The sequence below is a fragment of the Chrysochloris asiatica genome, unplaced genomic scaffold (assembly GCF_000296735.1).
Source record: "Chrysochloris asiatica unplaced genomic scaffold, ChrAsi1.0 scaffold00054, whole genome shotgun sequence".
In the NCBI taxonomy this organism is placed as follows: domain Eukaryota; kingdom Metazoa; phylum Chordata; class Mammalia; order Afrosoricida; family Chrysochloridae; genus Chrysochloris; species Chrysochloris asiatica.
The window spans coordinates 12,601,133-12,618,625 of NW_006408572.1; the positions used below are offsets into that span (position 1 = coordinate 12,601,133).

The following is a 17,493-nucleotide window of genomic DNA, read 5'->3' on the forward strand; positions in this document are numbered from 1 at the left end:
GCAAAGAGCTAAAAGATTCATACTTAAAAAGGACTGGAAAACCTATAGAACACATTTCTTTCTCAAGGGATTTTAATTCAAGTTTAATAGTTCATGTAGTTATTGTGGGGATTCCTGCATGGAATGAACACATTCAGCTACTAACTAAAAGGTTGGATGATCGAGTCTACCTGGAAGGGCCTTGGAATAAAGACCTGGCAACCTACTTCTGACATATCAGCCACTGAAAACCCTGTGGAGCACAGCTCTACTCTGATACAAAAATGAGTAGATGATAACTGGTTCAGGATAGCTAGTTATAGAAAGGGTTTCATTTCCAATATTGTTGTTGTTGTTGTTGTTGTTAAGTGCCATTGAGTCTATCCTGACCCATAGCGACCCTTTATAGGGTTTCCAAGGAGCGGCTGGTGAGCTTGAACCGCCAATCTTGCAGTTCAAATGACTTTGCAATCCAGCGCATCAACCCACAGCACCACACCAGGACTCCTCCAATATTGTTAACAGTAGTTAATTCTTTTTTTTTTTTCTTTCTTTCATGTAAGTAACTAGTGAAAGAACCCTGAAGGCACTATTAATTAATTAGGTGTCTGGCTGCTAACCTCAAGGTCAGTGGTTCAAACCCACCAGCCTCTCCTTGAGAGAAAGGTGAGGTCTTGTACTCCCATAAGGATTTATAGTCTTAGAAATCCTATATAAGGTCACTCTGAGTCAAAATTGAGTCAGTGACAGTGGGTGTAACTAGTGTTTTTAATTTAATTTTTACTTACTCTTAGGATCAAGGGTTTTCTATCATGTATAAAGAAAACCAATAACTTCATTAACAAAAATTCACTTTTTGATAACTAGTTGATGTTTTGCCTAGTGAGGGTTACCAAATACTTCATGTCTGTATGCCTACAGTGTATGTACCTCCTAGGTTTTCCTTGCATTTTAAAGGGCCCTGTACGGCCCATAGCACTTCCTAACTAGACCGGTCTGACTGCTGTCTGTCATGCTTTCATCTTGGTAACTAAGCACTCTGCCACATGATGTAAGCCATATGTTTTGTTTTGCTTTGTTTGGTATATAAATGATGCATTGATGCAATAGAAAAAAAAAAAAGATAAATTCTTTGCTGATAAATTTTTTATCTGCAAAAATTAAGTACAAAACAGAGTGACAAAGATTTTCACATTTTGTGCATTTCTTTGGTCACCTTGAAGCATTTGGGCGTGTTACTCTTCACTTATGATTTTTGTGTGAACCTCGCGGCTCTTCACCCGCAGCTTGTTGACCTGGGACTCAGCAATGTCAGCCCGTTCCTCGGCCTCCTCCAGCTCATGCTGGATCTTGCGGAACTTGGCGAGGTTGACGTTGGATTGTTCCTCCTAAGAACAGAAATAAATGCATTTATGAGGAAAAGGGTTAAGAATTTCTAGATTCTTAGGTGAAATGGACCTTCAATTTTTTTTCTCTTACTTAAAAATGATTCGTTCTAGTTATCTTTTAAGAAACATAGATAATTGCTCTTGATATTTTTTATATGAACTCCTTTCATGATTCCTGAACTAAAGACTAAGGAGGGACAGGTGGCATTTTTCTCCAAGATGTTCTAAAAAGAAAGTATAACAATGGAGCTGCTGTTACATACTGCTACATTTTCAGCCTTGTTTCCCCACCATCACCCCCAGAACCCTAAGAATGGAACCAGATTGTTGAAAAACACCAGTACACAATTTATATTACACTAAATTCTAAAAGCTTTGAATATAAATTAATGTCCTTGGAGTATAAATTTTTGTCACTTAATGCAGTTAAAAGAAATAAAATAGGAGTTCATTGTTTCCTAAAATCGTCTGAGTGGTGTCCTGACTATGATTGAAGGGATGGCAGTGAACCAGAGAAGGCCAGCCCTATTTCAGTCTCTCTTACAAGACTCGTTAAGATCCTCCACAATGTAGCATTCAGATTTAGAACACGCATAAAACTTGAGTCACTAAACAATATAGCTTGGGAAAACGCTTATGTTTTCCTGTTGCAGAGGAAAGAACCTAGAGAAAAGTGAAATGACTTGTTCAAGGTGTGTGTGTGTGTGCATATGTGTGTGTGTACTCAAGTGTGTGCTTCTGTGGATGCTCTGTCTCTCTCATCTCACACTTTAGAAGCCAGTGAGAAAGGGAGAAATCACAAATGAACAGAGTGAACAGTTTGTGATATGTATCTATGTATATCCATACTTTGTTATTTGTGAAGTGTCATTGAGTTGGTTCTGACTCATAGCAACCCTGTATAGGGTTTCCAAGGAGCAGCTGGTGGGTTTGAACTGCTGACCTTGTGGTTCAAACCCACCTTACAGTCTAGTACATTGCCCTGCAGCACTACACCAGGACTGATAGATGGATTGATAGTGTGTATTATTACAGATGAATCACAGGGTGGAGAAACAGGATAAGGTAGAATGCCAAGAACCTAGTGGATTGAACAAAACTGAGCTGTTTGAGCCCCAGACTCTTATATTCAGCTACCTTACCTGACATCTTAAGGAACTCTGGCAGCGTAATGGTTACAATATTGGGGCTGCGAATCTTAAGGTCAGCAGTTCAAAACTACCAGTTGTTCCACGAGAGAAAGATGAGGCTTTCTGCTCTCATAAAGATTTATAGCCTCAGAAACCCTGTACAGGGTCACTATGAGTTGGAACTGACTCCACAGCACATAACCACCACCACCTGACATCTTTACTTGTTTATATAATGATATTTCAAAGGCAATATCTTGAAAACAGAATCCCTGTTTCCTTCTTGTATTGCAATCTGTTTTTACCTTAGTCCTCCATTTGTAGTCAGTGTTACACCACACCCCTGGCTACCCAAACCATAAACTCAATGAGTTAGCCTTGATTTCCTTTCTTTAATCTCCCAAAATCAGCCTATTAGTGTGTCTTGTGATTCTTGCATCCAAAATATATCTTGAATCTGTACCCTTCTCTCTGACTGCTTCACTATTACTTTTAATCCAAGTCAGAAAACAACTTGAAAAGCCTCCTTATGCATCTTCCTGCATCTACCTATGTTTCCAACAGTCTGTATTCCAAAGACTATTTTTTAAAATGTAAATGAGATCATGATTGACTCAGCTTAAACCCTCCTGTGGCTTCCCAGAGCTCATTGCACTTACAGTAAAATCCAGACTCATTATCCTGTCCTATGCAGCGCCCCAGCCCCATCTCTACCGTTCTTTCCCTTGTTCCTGGGCAACCACATAGCACTTCTTTCTCTTCCTTGAAACATCCTATTTTCCACTTAGAACTTTTGTACTTGTTTTTTCCCTTCTCTACAGAATTTTTTAATTTAACTTATAAAGTGGTTGGTTTCTTTTCATTCTTCAGAACTTCAATCTACTATTTTCCCTTTTTCCTTCCTCGTTTTACCCATTCTTTCTGACCTCCCCTTAACTCAATTGCCCTGAAAGCATCTGAGAACTAGAGGTTGCCCAAACACCTCCCATTGCTTCTGAACTCACCGCTTCCTCAGCTTGTCTCTTGTAAGCTTTCACCTTCGCTTGCAGTTTGTCCACTAGGTCCTGGAGCCTGAGAACATTCTTGCGATCTTCCTCAGTCTGAAACAAATTTTAAAGAGTGAGGTCCTTGAAATCACAAATATCATCACATTTCATTGTACATTTTGGTTGTAGATCTCTTGCAGATCAAACACGGACCCATTTGGACTCACAGAGACCCTATAAAACAGAGTCGAACTGCCCCATAGCGTTTCCAAGGCTGTAAATCTTAACAGGAGCTAACTACCACATCTGTATCCCAGGGAGCACCTGGTAAATTTGAGCTACCAACCTTTCAGTTAGCAGCCGAGCTCTTTCACCATAGCACCACCAGAGCCCCTTAGTCCTTGCAGACCGGAGTGAAAAGCCAGGAAGGCTGTTTTCCTTACCTGATAAGTGAGCTCCTTCACTCTTCTCTCATGTTTACGAAGACCCTTGACAGCCTCAACGTTACGCTTCTGTTCATTTTCAACTTCTGCTTCAAGTTCACGTACCTGCAAGATAGGGGTTTCCAAAGAGTTCACTGTGATCTCGTCACTCAAGTGAATTTTTGCTTCTTCAAATGACTCATAATACTTCATTTACTCTGCTTTATGTGTAGTTTTTGATGTCCTAATCTTTATTATAAATTCTTGAGCAAGACAGACTATTTCCTGTTTATCTCTGTACGCCCTACATCATTAGCAACAATAGTATTCAAAATCATTTGTTGGATAGGAACCAGATGGAAAGGTATGCAGATCAGGAGACCCACCCTGGCCTCCAGCTTCTGGATCTGCTTCTTGCCTCCCTTCAGGGCCAGCTGCTCAGCCTCATCCAGACGATGCTGCAGGTCCTTCACCGTCTGCTCCAGGTTCTTCTTCATCCGCTCCAGGTGGGCGCTGGTGTCCTGCTCCTTCTTCAGCTCCTCAGCCATCATGGCCGCCTGAAAAGCAACAAAAGAAGATCGGTTCAGGGGGTTGAGAGGGCACGTCAACATCACATGGGGCCGCCACCGTGTTCACTGTCCACTCACGTCGGTGATGGCCTTCTTGGCCTTCTCTTCTGCGTTGCGGGCTTCCTGTACAACGTCCTCCATCTCTCCTTGGATCTGGGAAATGTCTGTCTCTAGCTTCTTCTTGGTGTTGATCAGACTGGTGTTCTGGTTAAATATAAAATTGAAAAAATATTAAGTGCATAAAAGCAAAATTAGAATGCTCAGTATTCTAATAAACTCACAAGCTAATTAAATCAACTATTTAATTAGTATCCCTCCTTGTTCTATAAATGAACTAAGTAGATAACATGTCTTTAAAAAGTAGTCAATTCTGGCTGTCACAGTACAAATAATCCAATATATCCAATATATCATAAATCTCAGAAATTAAAAGTTTTAAACATTTTCCTCCATATAACATTATGAATAAATTTTAAACTAGCACTAAGATTTGAGCAGAAGTCCCTGAGTGGCACAGTCGGTAAAGTGCTTGACTAGCTAAAGGATTTGTATTTTCAATCCACCTAGAAGCACATCAGAAGAAAGGCCTGGTGATCTGTGTCTGCAAGGTCACAGCCTTGAAAACCTCAGGGAGTTCATTTCTATTCTGTACACATGGAGTCGTCATGAATCAGCTGGTTTTGGTTATTGTTGTTTGTTTGTATAAGAGTTGAGCAAGAATTTCATTTTCATTTCATTGTATTTTTTTATGATTCCATTATTATATGCACCTGGGTGTGCAGGAGCTGAACACGCTCACTAGCATCCAGGAGCTCCTGTTCTGCGATCTTCCTGCTCCTCTCCGTCTGCTCCAGAGTGGCCCGAAGCTCCTCAATCTCAGCCTGTAGCAGGTTGGCTCTGCGCTCAACCATGGCCAGCTGCTCCTTCAGGTCCTCTTGGCCTCGGAGAGCATCATCCAGGTGGATCTGGGTGTCCTGTGGAATGAACAGTCATTGAGCCACCACGTTCTCAGAGCTGCACTCACCCCAACATTCTAGAGTAGGTCTAGAACCCATTACCTTGAGGATGCCTTGGGTGTTCCTGTAGTTCCTCAGGGCCTCGGCAGCCATGCGGTTGGAGTGGTTCAGCTGGATTTCCATCTCATTGAGGTCTCCCTCCATCTTCTTCTTGACCCTGATGGCATCATTTCTGCTCCTGATCTCAGCATCCAGCGTGCTCTGCATCGACTCCACGATGCGAATGTGGTTTCTCTTCAGCTGGTCAATTTCCTCATCTTTTTCTGCAATTTTCCTGTCGATTTCAGACTTGACTTGGTTCAACTCAAGTTGGATGCGCAGTATCTTTCCTTCTTCATGCTCCAGAGAAGCCTTAGTGAGAATTAGGGGTGACATTAGAAGGGGAATGGAAAATGTCGTGTTCTAGAAACAGAAAGTATTCCTAGTTTTGTGCTGCCATGCACACATGTATTCTGTTGTTATAGAAAATTTTACATTGGCTTGCGGTTAGTTTTACTTCTGTTTCTTGAACTACACTGTTCACTTGAAGACATGTTCTTAACTTACTCATCATTGCTTTCTTGGTGTAATCTACTTCCTGAAGCATAGTTATGTTAGTTGTATGCATACTTTATTTTCCACCCTTATGATTAGTACACAGACTAGAAAATATTTTTTCTTTTCTTTTGATTCTCTAATCCTTGCATGTGTAGACTCTAATTCCTCATAATTTTGAGTAAAATGCCTACCTCTGCCTCCTCTAAAGCAGCCTGGAGTTCAGACTTTTCTTGCTCAGTTTGCTTCTTTATTTTTTCCAGTTCATGAATACGTTTTCCGCCTTCTGCAATCTGTTCAGTGAGATCTGAAATCTCCTCTATTGGTAAGCAAAAACAAGACAAATTTGTTCAGAGAGGGGAAACACTCTTTCAACTCTTTTGTTATAGAAAAGGAGAGGTGTACTCACGTTGCAAATTCTTATTTTCCCTCTTCAGGGTTTCAAGGTGGTCTAAAGATTCCTCATAAGCATTCTTAATTTTGAACAGCTCTGTGCTAAGTGAACGTGACTCCTTTTGGGAAGCTTCAAGTTCAGCATGAGTTTCTTCATATTTCTGTTTCCATTCTGCCAAGATCTATAGGAGAAGGAATGGCCAAGAAATGCAGTGGAGTAAACTTGATGGAATGCAAGCCATCCAAGCAGACAGCTCTTAGAGTTGAGCTGATCTGTGACTGAACACTAATTTTGAATGAGAAAAGTAGACAGCCACAGGAGTTCCTGACCTCCCATGGAGCAGAAGCAACTGAGAACAGCTCTCAAATGATTTAGATATGGCCCATTGAATATAGTTGTTGTTGTTACATGCTGTCAAGTCAGTTCCGACCCATAGCGACCCTGTACAGGGTTCCCGAGGCTGTTAATCTTTATGGGAGCAGAACGCCTCATCTTTCTCCCACGGAGTGGCTGGTAGTTTCGAACTGCTGGCCTTAAGGTTCGCAGCCTGATCGGTAACCACTACACTACTAGAGCACTGAAGATAGTAGGCTACAGTTAATCCCATGTTGAGTGCTGAAACAGAAACTGATGCAGAATACCTTGTCAAAGTTCCTCTGCTTTTTGTCGAGGGCTGCACAGGCGGCATTTGTTCTCTCCACATCAATCATGAGGTCCTCCACTTCATTCTGGAGCCGCTGCTTCGTCTTTTCAAGGGAAGCGCATTTAGCATTCACGGCTTCTACGTGCTCCTCAGCATCCTGCAGACGCTGGGCCAGTTTCTTCCTAAAGAGTGAAATATGGAGAATAGAAATTAAAGAAATGAATTCTTTGCCTTCAAGCTTGATTGAGTTTTCTTGAAGTCCAGTTCTGTATTAATTAATTCCCATTCTCCTACTCACCAAACACTGAAAGCAATCCAAATTTCAGTCTTCCATTCTTTATGGTCTGACTTTAAGATCATCTATGACCAGCCCAAGGCAACATTTTACTCTCCAAGTTAGCTGATTTTTTTCTCCTCTTTATAGACTATTAACATCTGCCTTGAACGACTGTTACTTATGTCTGTATTCCCATTCAATTTTGATCCCAGTGAGTAGGTCTGTATCTTACTAACTTTTATATTCTCTAAGCTGCCATGTTTATTCAGCTATCATATTTATTATGGACTCAAATGTTTGACAAATTAAACTCAAATGAAATAGACATGATCTTGTCTGTTTAATTGTATCTCTGGAGAAGCACATCATGCTTAGTAAAGTAGAGGTTCAAAAAAAATGAGGAAGATCCTCAGCGAGATGGCTTGACATAGTAGTTGCAAGAAAGGACTCAAACACAGCAGTGGTTGTGAGGCTGATAAAGGACTGGGCAGTGTTTCATTCTGTTATATATAGGATTGCTATGAGTTGGAGCCAACTCAACAGCACCTAACAACAATTGTGTCTGTTCTCTTTGGCAGATTTTCATTAACACACTAATAAGATGAAGCTTTCACAAATTAGTATCATTTTGTTTTGAGAGTGCTTCTTAGAACGTCTTGTAAGGCATGACCCCAAAACATTATATTTCCAACTAGATGCCTATACGTCACTCTCAGAAATAATTGATATCTCCTTAAACCTTCTGTTGTTTAAACAGAAGCAGGTCTCATGCTTTCTGGATTCTCCCTCTTATTGCAATTCAGTCTTGAACTTCCGAATTGGATGAAATATTCAGCCCTTCATCAAACTTAACATTTTTTTTTTTCTTTCATGTTGTAGAATTTCCTGTACTTTTTGGTCTTTAGCAGTCAATTACTTTTCCCCCTTCAAATGTCCATATTTTTACATGTCGAAGGAGGAGGTATGCTTTAAAGCCTGATGATTTTTCTTCTATATATCTATCAAAGGAGCCCTAGTATGGTAGCGGCTAAGGGTTTGCCTGCTAACCAAAAAGTCAGAAGTTTGAATCCACCCATTTCTCTGTGGAAGAAAGATATGGTGATATTTTTCCATAAAGATCAAGTCTTGGAGCTACGAAGCAGCAATTCAGCTCTGCCCTACAGGGGCCAGAACTGACAGGACAGCAATGGGTCGGTTTAGGGTACATACCTATTGACTTGGAGCCCTGTTGTGGTGCTGTAGGATAAGCACTGGATTGCTAGCCACAAGGTAGGCAGTTGAAACCTACCAGCCACTCCTTAGAAACCCTATGCAGGCACTTAACACTTAATGACAACAACTACCTGTTGACTTGAACCATTTACTCCATTGGTGGCTAAGAGGAATGAGAGGCACAGAAGAATGTAATGAGCTCTCATTGTATCTGCATCTGCATAGATAGAATAAAGTAAAAACTTCTCTTTACTTGTCACAATCATTCTGCTTCCTCTTTCTTTACATTTTTCCTTGTTCTAGCTTCTACCAGAATTTCTTTCCCTAAACCAAGTGAGAGAATTTGTTTTTCTTGCTTACCTACTTACCTTATGTTCATGTATGTTTTGCTCCTAGTTTTGGGATCACTGACTCTATTTAACCATATAGTACTTATAGCATACATACTGTGGTTGTTAACAGAGATATTCCCATTTTAACCAAGTCTAGAACATACTTGGCCTCCTCCAGCTCCTCCGTGCGCTGGATGGCATCTGTCTCATATTTGGTCCTCCACTGGGCAACCTCACTGTTGGCCTTAGACATTGCCCTCTGCAACTCAGCCTTGGCTTCCTGCTCCTCCTCATATTGTTCCCGCAGCAAGTCACAGTCATGGCGGGAGGACTGCAGGGCGTGGGCCAGAGCACTCTTGGCCTGAAAATATAAAGCTTGATGACTTACTTTTGCATTGTTAAAGTGGTATATGGCTCCAAATTCCTTATAGACCACCAGAAACCAGAGAACCAGTAACCACAAAAACAACGATGCTGGCAACGACAATAAGTAGGTTTTACCTTTATCTCCTCTTCAAGCTGCCTTTTTAGTTCCTCAATCTGTTGTGTGAATGCCTGTTTGCCCCTTGAGAGCTGAGAAACTAGCGAATCCTTTTCATCTAACTGGCGTGAATATTCACCTGGAAAGACCAAGATCCAGAAAGTACACTGTTACTTTGGAAATTAAAGGTTGAAACTGAAAACTGGAGCAGAAAAAGGGAACAAATCCAAAACACGATGGAGACTGTGAATTGCCAAGAAGCCACTAACATCCAGTTCAATCCAGATAAACAAATCTATGTAAAAACGTGATATATGGAGAACTTTGAGGCAGATTACATGCTTATGAACAACACAAAAAATGCAGGAGCGATGTAAGCTTATTTGACTACAATACAAATTGATCAAGAAGCATACATAAAGGTATGTAAAACAAACCATTAAAATACTTTTTGCCTACGGCAATAGTGTCACACTAGTTTCCCTTCCACTGAAAAGTAACTGAAACAAAGAATTTATTCTCTGGGAAATAGAAGACTTGGAGCAATTGCGTCTGTAACTATTAGTGACATTCAAAAGAAAACCCTGGAAACATTTGTATATTAATGATCACATATCCTCTTACTCTTGAAATGAATTGGTTTATGATTCACTCACTGATCAGTTCCTAAGCAAAATGGCATTTAAGTGTTTTTTTTTTTCAGTTCTATAAGCACCATAATTCAGAAAATATAATAGATGATATAAGTAAGAATAGAGGAAAAAAACCTTTCAGCATCATTTTCGAACTAGTTGCCTGGAAGTATTTTCTCTCTGACACATAATAAAAGTTAAAGCTTTCTCATTTTTCATGTTGCTGAGTTACTTACTGCTGTTGTTGTATGCCGAGTCTGTTCTGACTCATAGCTGCCCTATATAGGATTTCCAAGTTTGTGTATAGGGTCAGTATTAGTCGGAACCAACTCCATGGTACATAACAACAACAACAGCTTTATAGGAGCAGAAAGCTTCATCTTTCTCCCATGGAGCAGCTGGTGAATTCAAACTGCTAACCTTGTGATTAGCAGCCCAATGCATAACCCACTATGCGACCAGGGCTCCTACTGAATTTGTTGTTGTTGTTGTTAAGTGCCTACCCATAGCGACCCTGTATAGGTTTTCCAAGGAGCAGCTGGTGAGCTTGAACCACTGACCTTGCAGTTCAAACGACTTTGCAGTCCGACGTATTAGTCCACAGCGCCACACCAGGACTGCTACTGATGATTACTTCACTTCATGAGACAGAAAAACTGTCTTCTCAAGGTCAAAATGCTCCTGTAGTTTCTCTTCCTCAATATATGGCTACTGAGTTTAGGAATAGCCATATACTGAGGAAGAGAAACTACAGGAGCATTTTGACTCCTTGAGAATACAGGTCTTTTGTCTCATAAAGTGAAGTAGTCATCTGAATAACAACAACACCAGCTTTACTTTGAGCATTGTTCTAAAAAGAACAACATTTCAATGATTATGAAAGAGTTGAGTGGTCTTCTAACTCTTTAATCCACCTATTATTTTAGTAGCCCAAATGACCTTCTACAACCATTTCAATCTTGTTACCTTTCACTTGGAATCCTGGTGAGATGTATAGGATCAGCACTGGCTTGCTAACCACAATGTTTGTGGTTCAAAGCTACTAACCACTCCTTGGAAACCCTATACAGGGTCGCGATGAGTCAGAACCGACTCAACAGCACTTAACAAGAACACAGTTAAGTAAGGTCACAATAAATCATGATCAGACTCAGCCTGGGGGACTTCAAGTGAGGGTTGTGGATTTGTGATTACCCAAATTGGAGAATCTTTGGTTTTACTCCTTTCTCTATGAACTCATCCAACTTTCTATCTAAGTCATCTCCCTAAGTGAAACGTTGCTTTTGTTGTTAAATGCTGTAGCATCAGTTCCCATTCATAGTGACCCTGATCCAAGGAGCAGCTGGGGGATGTGAACTGCCAACTTTGTGGTTAGCAGTCTAGTGCTTATTCTACAGAGCCACTATGCTCCCCAAAAGGTCTTGTTGTTGTTAAGTGCACCGAGTCAGTTCCAACCCATAGTGACCCTGGATAGGGTTTCTGAGGAGCAGCTGGTAAACTTGAAATGCTGACATTGCAGTTCAGACTGGTTTGGCAGTCCAGCGCATTAACCCAGAGCACCAAACCAGGACTCCAAAGGATCTAGATTTCCTTAAAAAACAAAAACAAAACAGCCCATGACATTGGCCAATAATGTGTTCCTATTACCAGGTACATACCAGGAACAATAATGTGTTCCTGTACCAGGTACAGAGAAGTTAAGTAAGTAAGGTCTCAAGAAACCCAATACAGTTTTTCAGCAACTTGAACTTCCCAAGTAAATGTGTCCTTCAAGGTCAATGCTAGTAGTAGATGGCCTACCTGACTCAGTCTGTAAGCGACCTCTCTGAGCTGTCAAGTCATTGATCAGCCGCTGCTGCTCTTCCTCCTTTGTCTTAAGTTCGCTCAATTGATCTTCTAGGGTGCGGCACATCTTTTCAAGGTTTCCCTACATTCAAACAGTGGTAGAATACATCTCAAGCAAGTATTTAGATCATATAATCTGAGCACTTCTTAGGAGTTCCAGTACCCATTTATTCTGAGAATCAACTATCTTATCAAACAAAAACAAGAGACCTCACATGATGGAAAGAATCACGAACACAGTGCTACCACACTGCTCTGTGAATCTGCTGTCTTTGTGAAATTGTCTTACCTGTGATATAAACATAGTCACACCTGGCTAAGCTCTTGAGATTTTTTTTTTTTAAAGAAGAAAATCATGTAATTGTACTAAAGGAAAAAACAAGCGTAATCAAGTCAAGGTGTTTTTAAAAATTCAAAATCGTGTTCTTTGCATCGTCTCCTTTTTTCTTTTGTTAGATTTGCCCCTGGTTTCTTGATTTTATTGATCTTTTCAAACAACCAACTTCTAGTCTTGTTGATTTTTCCTGTTGTTTTTCTGGTTTGGGTTCCATTCATTTCTGTTGTCATCTTTATTATTTCTTTTCTTCCAGTGATTATAGGCTTATTTTTCTGCTCTTTTAATATTTATTGGAGATGTTGGGTAAAAGGACTAATTTGGGTTCTGTCTTCTTTTTTAATTTGTATGTTTATTGCTATAAGCTTGCCTCTTAGCACTGCTTCTGCTGCTTTGATATGTTGTGTTTTCATTTTCATTTGATTTAAAAAATTGTTTAAATTCTTTTATTACCCAGTAGTTTTCAGACAGGGTGTTTATTCAATTTCCATGTATTTGATTTTTCCCCCTTGATCGTTCTACTGTTGATTTCTAATTTTATTGCATTGTAATCTGAGAAGATGCTTTGTAGTATTTCAATGTTTTAAAATTTATTGATACTTCCTTTGTGGCATACCATATGGACTCTTTTGGAGAACATTTCATATGTGCTGGAAAAGAATGTACAATGTCCTGTTGTTGGATGGAGTGTTCTGTATATGTTTGAGGTCAAGTTGGCTGAATATGTTTTTTGATTCCCTTTTTTCTGTGTTGAGTTTCTTTCTAGTTTTGTCCTTCATTGAAAGTGGTGTACTAAAGTCTCCTACCATTACTATGGACTTGTCTACTTCTTTCTTCAATTCTCTTAGAGTTTGACTTATGTATTTTGAGGTTCTTTCATTGTCTGCATAGACAGTTATTATGACTGTATCTTCTTATTCAATTGACCCTTCAATCTTATATAATGACCTTCCTTGTCTCTTATGCTTGTGAGAATTATAGCCAATAGCATGAAGCAAAACATGTATGAATTGTTGAATGAAAAACTTCAACCAGTTCACAATAAAAAGATTTTTTAAATCTCTAAATGTATGACTGAATTGCACTTTTTATTTGAAACAGCTTAAGTTTTTATTTGGAATCCCTGGGTCTTACAATAAGTAAGCACTCAGTGGCTAGCTGAAAGACTAGTGGTTTGAGTCTACCCAGAGGCACTACAGAAGAAACGCCTACTGGGGATGTACTTCTGAAAAAGCAGTCATTGGAAATCCTGTGCAGTATACTTCTGCTCTGACACACATGGGGTCTCCATGCGGCAAAATCAATTCAATGGCAACTCTTAAATGGTTCATTTTAAATAAAGAGTATGCACTTCACCCCTGCCAGACCCAAATTACTCCTAACATCCCCCAGCTTCCTGTTTTGCCTTGCCATACCCTACCACTGTCAGTTATTAATGATTCTTCAACGTTTAATTCACACCCGTGTCACAGAAATCTCTCAGGCTGAAATCATGGCGGTACCTTGGCTTTGGAGACAGTGTCCATGTTACTGGCAAGATCATCAATCTCCATCTTCATTTCGCTCTTCTCCTTCTCCAGTTTCTGTTTGACCCGCTGCAGGTTGTCAATCTGCTCCCCGAGCTCAGCCACACTGTCTGCATGCTTCTTTCTCAGGGTAGCCGCCGTGGCCTCATGCTGCAGGGTGGCCTCCTCCAGGTCCCTGCGCATTTTCTGGAACTCAGCCTCCCTCTTCTTGTTCATCTCAATCTGGGCTGAAGTCGCTCCACCAGCTTCTTCCAGACGCTCGCTGATCTCCTCCAGTTCCCGAGAAAGGTCAGAGCGCTGCTTCTCAGCCTTGGCTCGGGAAGCCCGTTCTGCCTCGATTTCCTCCTCCAGTTCCTCCATGCGGGCCTGAAAATGGTGAAAAGCACACAGTCAGCTTCTGTATGTCAAAACTGTGCCTTTTTGAGCTAATCTGGTGAAAATCATGTACTTACTTGCAACTCCTTGATTTTCTTCTGCAGTTGCATACCAAGGGCCTGCTCGTCTTCAATCTTGCTTTGCAAATGGCTCATTTCAAACTCTTTCCTGTTAGAGAAATATTTCATATCAGTTACAGAAAGATTCATAGATAATTACCCACTCCCACCCTCCAAACCTTTTGTCTTTACTGCTTACTTTTTAAGCTTCTCATCAAGTTGCTGTTTGTCATTTTCTACATCCATTGTAGACTCTTGGGCCAATTTTAGGTCACCCTCTAGTTTCCTCTTTGCTCTTTCTAGGTCCATTCGGATTTTCTTTTCTTGTTCCAATGACCCTTCAAGCTAAATATGAATAGTCCATGAATACCAGTCCTTACAGCCCAAACTGAAATTTTAAGCATTGTAGCCTTCTTTTTCACTTCTGTCAAATCACCAAATTATTTTTAAAAATTTGTTTGAATTGGGCAGATTTGTGTCATCTATACTGTTCTTATTGCTAATTACCAAATATTTATCATTTGAAAGGCAAAGTGAGTGTCATTATATAATAAACTACCTCCAAGACGTGACACCTGTATTTTTCCCCATTGGAATCAATGGCAACCAGTGATCCACTTACATGAAGACCATGGAATATTTGCAAAGCAAAACCTATTCATTCTTTTTTACTCAGACAGTTACAGTGGGTTCCTTATTTAATATTTGTTGTTGCTGTTGTTAGGTGCCATCAAGTCAGTACCGACCCATAGCAACCTTATTTATACACAGCAGAACAAAACACTGCCTGATCCTGGGTCAACCTCACTACTGTTGCCACCCTTGAGTCCATCAATGCTGCCACTTGGCCAGTCCATCTCATTGGGAGTCTTCCTCTTTTTCTCTGAACACTTTACCAAACATGATATCCTTCTCTAGTGACTGGTGCTATGTTCTTTAGACTGATAATATGTTCAAAGTATGAGAGACAAAGTTTGGCCATCTTGGCCTCCAAGGAACACTCTGGCTGCTCTTCTTCCAAAACGGATCTATTGGTTCTTTTGGCAGCCCATGGTACTTTTAATATTCTCCTCCAACACCATAACTCAAAGGCATCAATTCTTCTATGGTCTTCCTTATTCACTGTCCAGCTTTTGCATGCATATTTGTTGTTGTTGTTGTTGTTAAGTGCTGTCAAGTTGGATCCAATCCATAGCAACTGTATACAGGGTTTCTGAGGAGTGACTAGTGAGCTTGAATCGCCAACCTTGCAGTTCAAACGGCTTTGTAGTCTGGAGCATTAACCCACAGCGCCACACCAGGACTCATGCATATAAGGTTATTGAAAATACCATGGCTTGGGTCAGGCACACCTTAGTCCTCAAGCTGACATCTTTGCTCTTCAACACTTGAAAAAGGTCTTGTGCAGCAGATTTGCTTAATGCAATACCTCATTTGATTTCTTGACTGCTGCTTCCATGAGTGTTAATAGTTGATCCAAGAAGAATGAAGTCCTTGACAACTTCAATCTTTTCTCCGTTTTTTATTGGTACCGTGGTGAGGATTTTTGTTTTCTTTACATTGAGATGTAATCCATACCGAAGGCTGTGCTCTTTGATCTTCATCAGCAAGTGTTTTAAGTCATCTTCACTTTCAGCAAGGAAGGTTGTATCATCTGCATATCGCAGTTGTTAATGAGTCTTCCTCCAATCCTGATGCTACGTTTTTCTTCATAGACCCCAGCTTTTCAGATTATTTGCTCAGCATACAGGTTGAATAAGTATGGTGAAAGAATACAACCTTGTTGCACACCTTTCTTAATTTTAAGCCATTCAGTGTTCCCATGTTCTGCTTGAACAACTGCCTCTTGGTCCAGGTACAGATTTCTCATGAGCACAATTAAGTGTTCTGGAATACTCATACTTCGCAGTGTTGTCCATAGCTTGTCATGATCCACACAATTGAAAGCCTTTGTGTAGTCAATAAAGCACAGGTAAACATCTTTCTGATATTCTCTGCTTTCAGCCAAGTTCCACTGGACATCAGCAATGATAGCCCTCATTCCATGGCCACTTTCGAATCCAGCTTGAGCCTCTGGAAGTTCTCTGTCAATGTATGATTGTAGCCGTTTCTGTATTACCTTTAGCAAAACTTTATTCATTTGGGTATCAAAGAAATTGTCAATATTAGATCGTCTTTAAATCCCAATTGATCTTCCCCATTCCTTATTTGGAATCTCTTTTGTTCCTGTGACTGAAAACTCAGTGATTATTACTATTTCTTTACTCGTGCTGTGCTAACTGCTCAGAATATTCTTCATCCTCTTCACCTTTCCATAGTATATCCATCTTCTAAGCCCAGCAAATGACCCACTTTGTTTGTAAAGCATTCCTTGGTGAACCACACTAACCTTTCTTTCCCTTAATTCTTTTATACCCATATTGTCTGTTCCTCAATAGAATATTGATTTCTTGTTTGCATTTTACAAAGCAGGGATGATGTTCTATACTTCTTAAACATTAGAGGCACTTGATAAGTACTCACTGTGTTATAAGAATTTACGCTTATTTAATTTGTGACCAAATAGAAAATTACTTTTACATGATGTTAGGCTTACATCATCTACTTGCTGTTCCAGCTTGATTTTAGCTTTGGTCAGGGTGTTCACTTTGTCCTCCTCTGCCTGCAGGTCATCCAGGGTCTGCTGGTGGGCCTCTTGGAGGGCTTTCTTCTCCTTGGTCAGCTTTGCGATGATCTCATCCAGGCCCGCCATCTCCTCTGTGAGGTTTTTCACCTTGAAAAATTAAGACAGACATGATCTCTGTTATAAAGTTGCTTAGGTGGATGGCAGAAGAAGTTCTACACAGTGCAGCCAAATAGGACTCAGACCTTGTTCTCTGTGGCATGCTTCTCCTTTTCAACCTTGGCCAGTGTCAGCTCAAGGTCGTCTATGTCTTTCTTGAGCTCTGAACATTCATCCTCTAGTTTCCTCTTCTTGGCCGTCAGCTCAGCATTGATCTCCTCCTCATCCTCAGCTCTCTCTGTCACCTCTTTGATTTTGGCCTCGAGCTGGATTTTGGTTTTGATCAGCTGATCACATCGTTCCTCTGCATCAGCCAAGGCATCAGCTTCCTGGGAAGGGATGATAAGTGTAGATTTTAGTTATTTGGACATTTTCCGATCTTATTAATATTTTGAGGCCAAATTATGTTTTGAAGCCTCAGTTTAATTTATTAGCTTTTTACCACTGTAAGTTAAGGAGCTCTGGTAGTGTAGTGGTTATGAATTGGGCTGTGAACCACAAGGTCAGCAGTTCAAAACTACCAGCTGTTCCGCAGGAGAAAGATGAGGCTTTCTGCTCCTGTAAAGATTTACAGCCT

The 17,493-nt window shown here is 40.4% G+C and overlaps 1 protein-coding gene across 1 annotated transcript in view; it reads right to left on the minus strand.

Annotated features, from left to right (window-relative positions):
- Positions 1–1,113: 1,113 nt before the first annotated feature.
- Positions 1,114–17,493, minus strand: part of MYH1 (myosin, heavy chain 1, skeletal muscle, adult) — a 32,418-nt gene continuing 16,038 nt past the window's right edge. The window contains exons 23-40 of the mRNA XM_006863428.1: positions 17,003–17,245; positions 16,731–16,907; positions 14,334–14,479; positions 14,153–14,243; positions 13,677–14,066; positions 11,796–11,922; positions 9,384–9,502; positions 9,047–9,243; positions 7,060–7,243; positions 6,434–6,599; positions 6,219–6,343; positions 5,533–5,841; positions 5,245–5,448; positions 4,553–4,678; positions 4,292–4,462; positions 3,927–4,031; positions 3,502–3,597; positions 1,114–1,367 (exon numbers count right to left, since the gene is read on the minus strand). Of these exons, the coding sequence (XP_006863490.1) occupies positions 1,215–1,367; positions 3,502–3,597; positions 3,927–4,031; positions 4,292–4,462; positions 4,553–4,678; positions 5,245–5,448; positions 5,533–5,841; positions 6,219–6,343; positions 6,434–6,599; positions 7,060–7,243; positions 9,047–9,243; positions 9,384–9,502; positions 11,796–11,922; positions 13,677–14,066; positions 14,153–14,243; positions 14,334–14,479; positions 16,731–16,907; positions 17,003–17,245 (3,129 nt within the window). The 3' untranslated portion in view covers positions 1,114–1,214. The remainder of the gene's footprint in view (positions 1,368–3,501; positions 3,598–3,926; positions 4,032–4,291; positions 4,463–4,552; positions 4,679–5,244; positions 5,449–5,532; positions 5,842–6,218; positions 6,344–6,433; positions 6,600–7,059; positions 7,244–9,046; positions 9,244–9,383; positions 9,503–11,795; positions 11,923–13,676; positions 14,067–14,152; positions 14,244–14,333; positions 14,480–16,730; positions 16,908–17,002; positions 17,246–17,493) is intronic.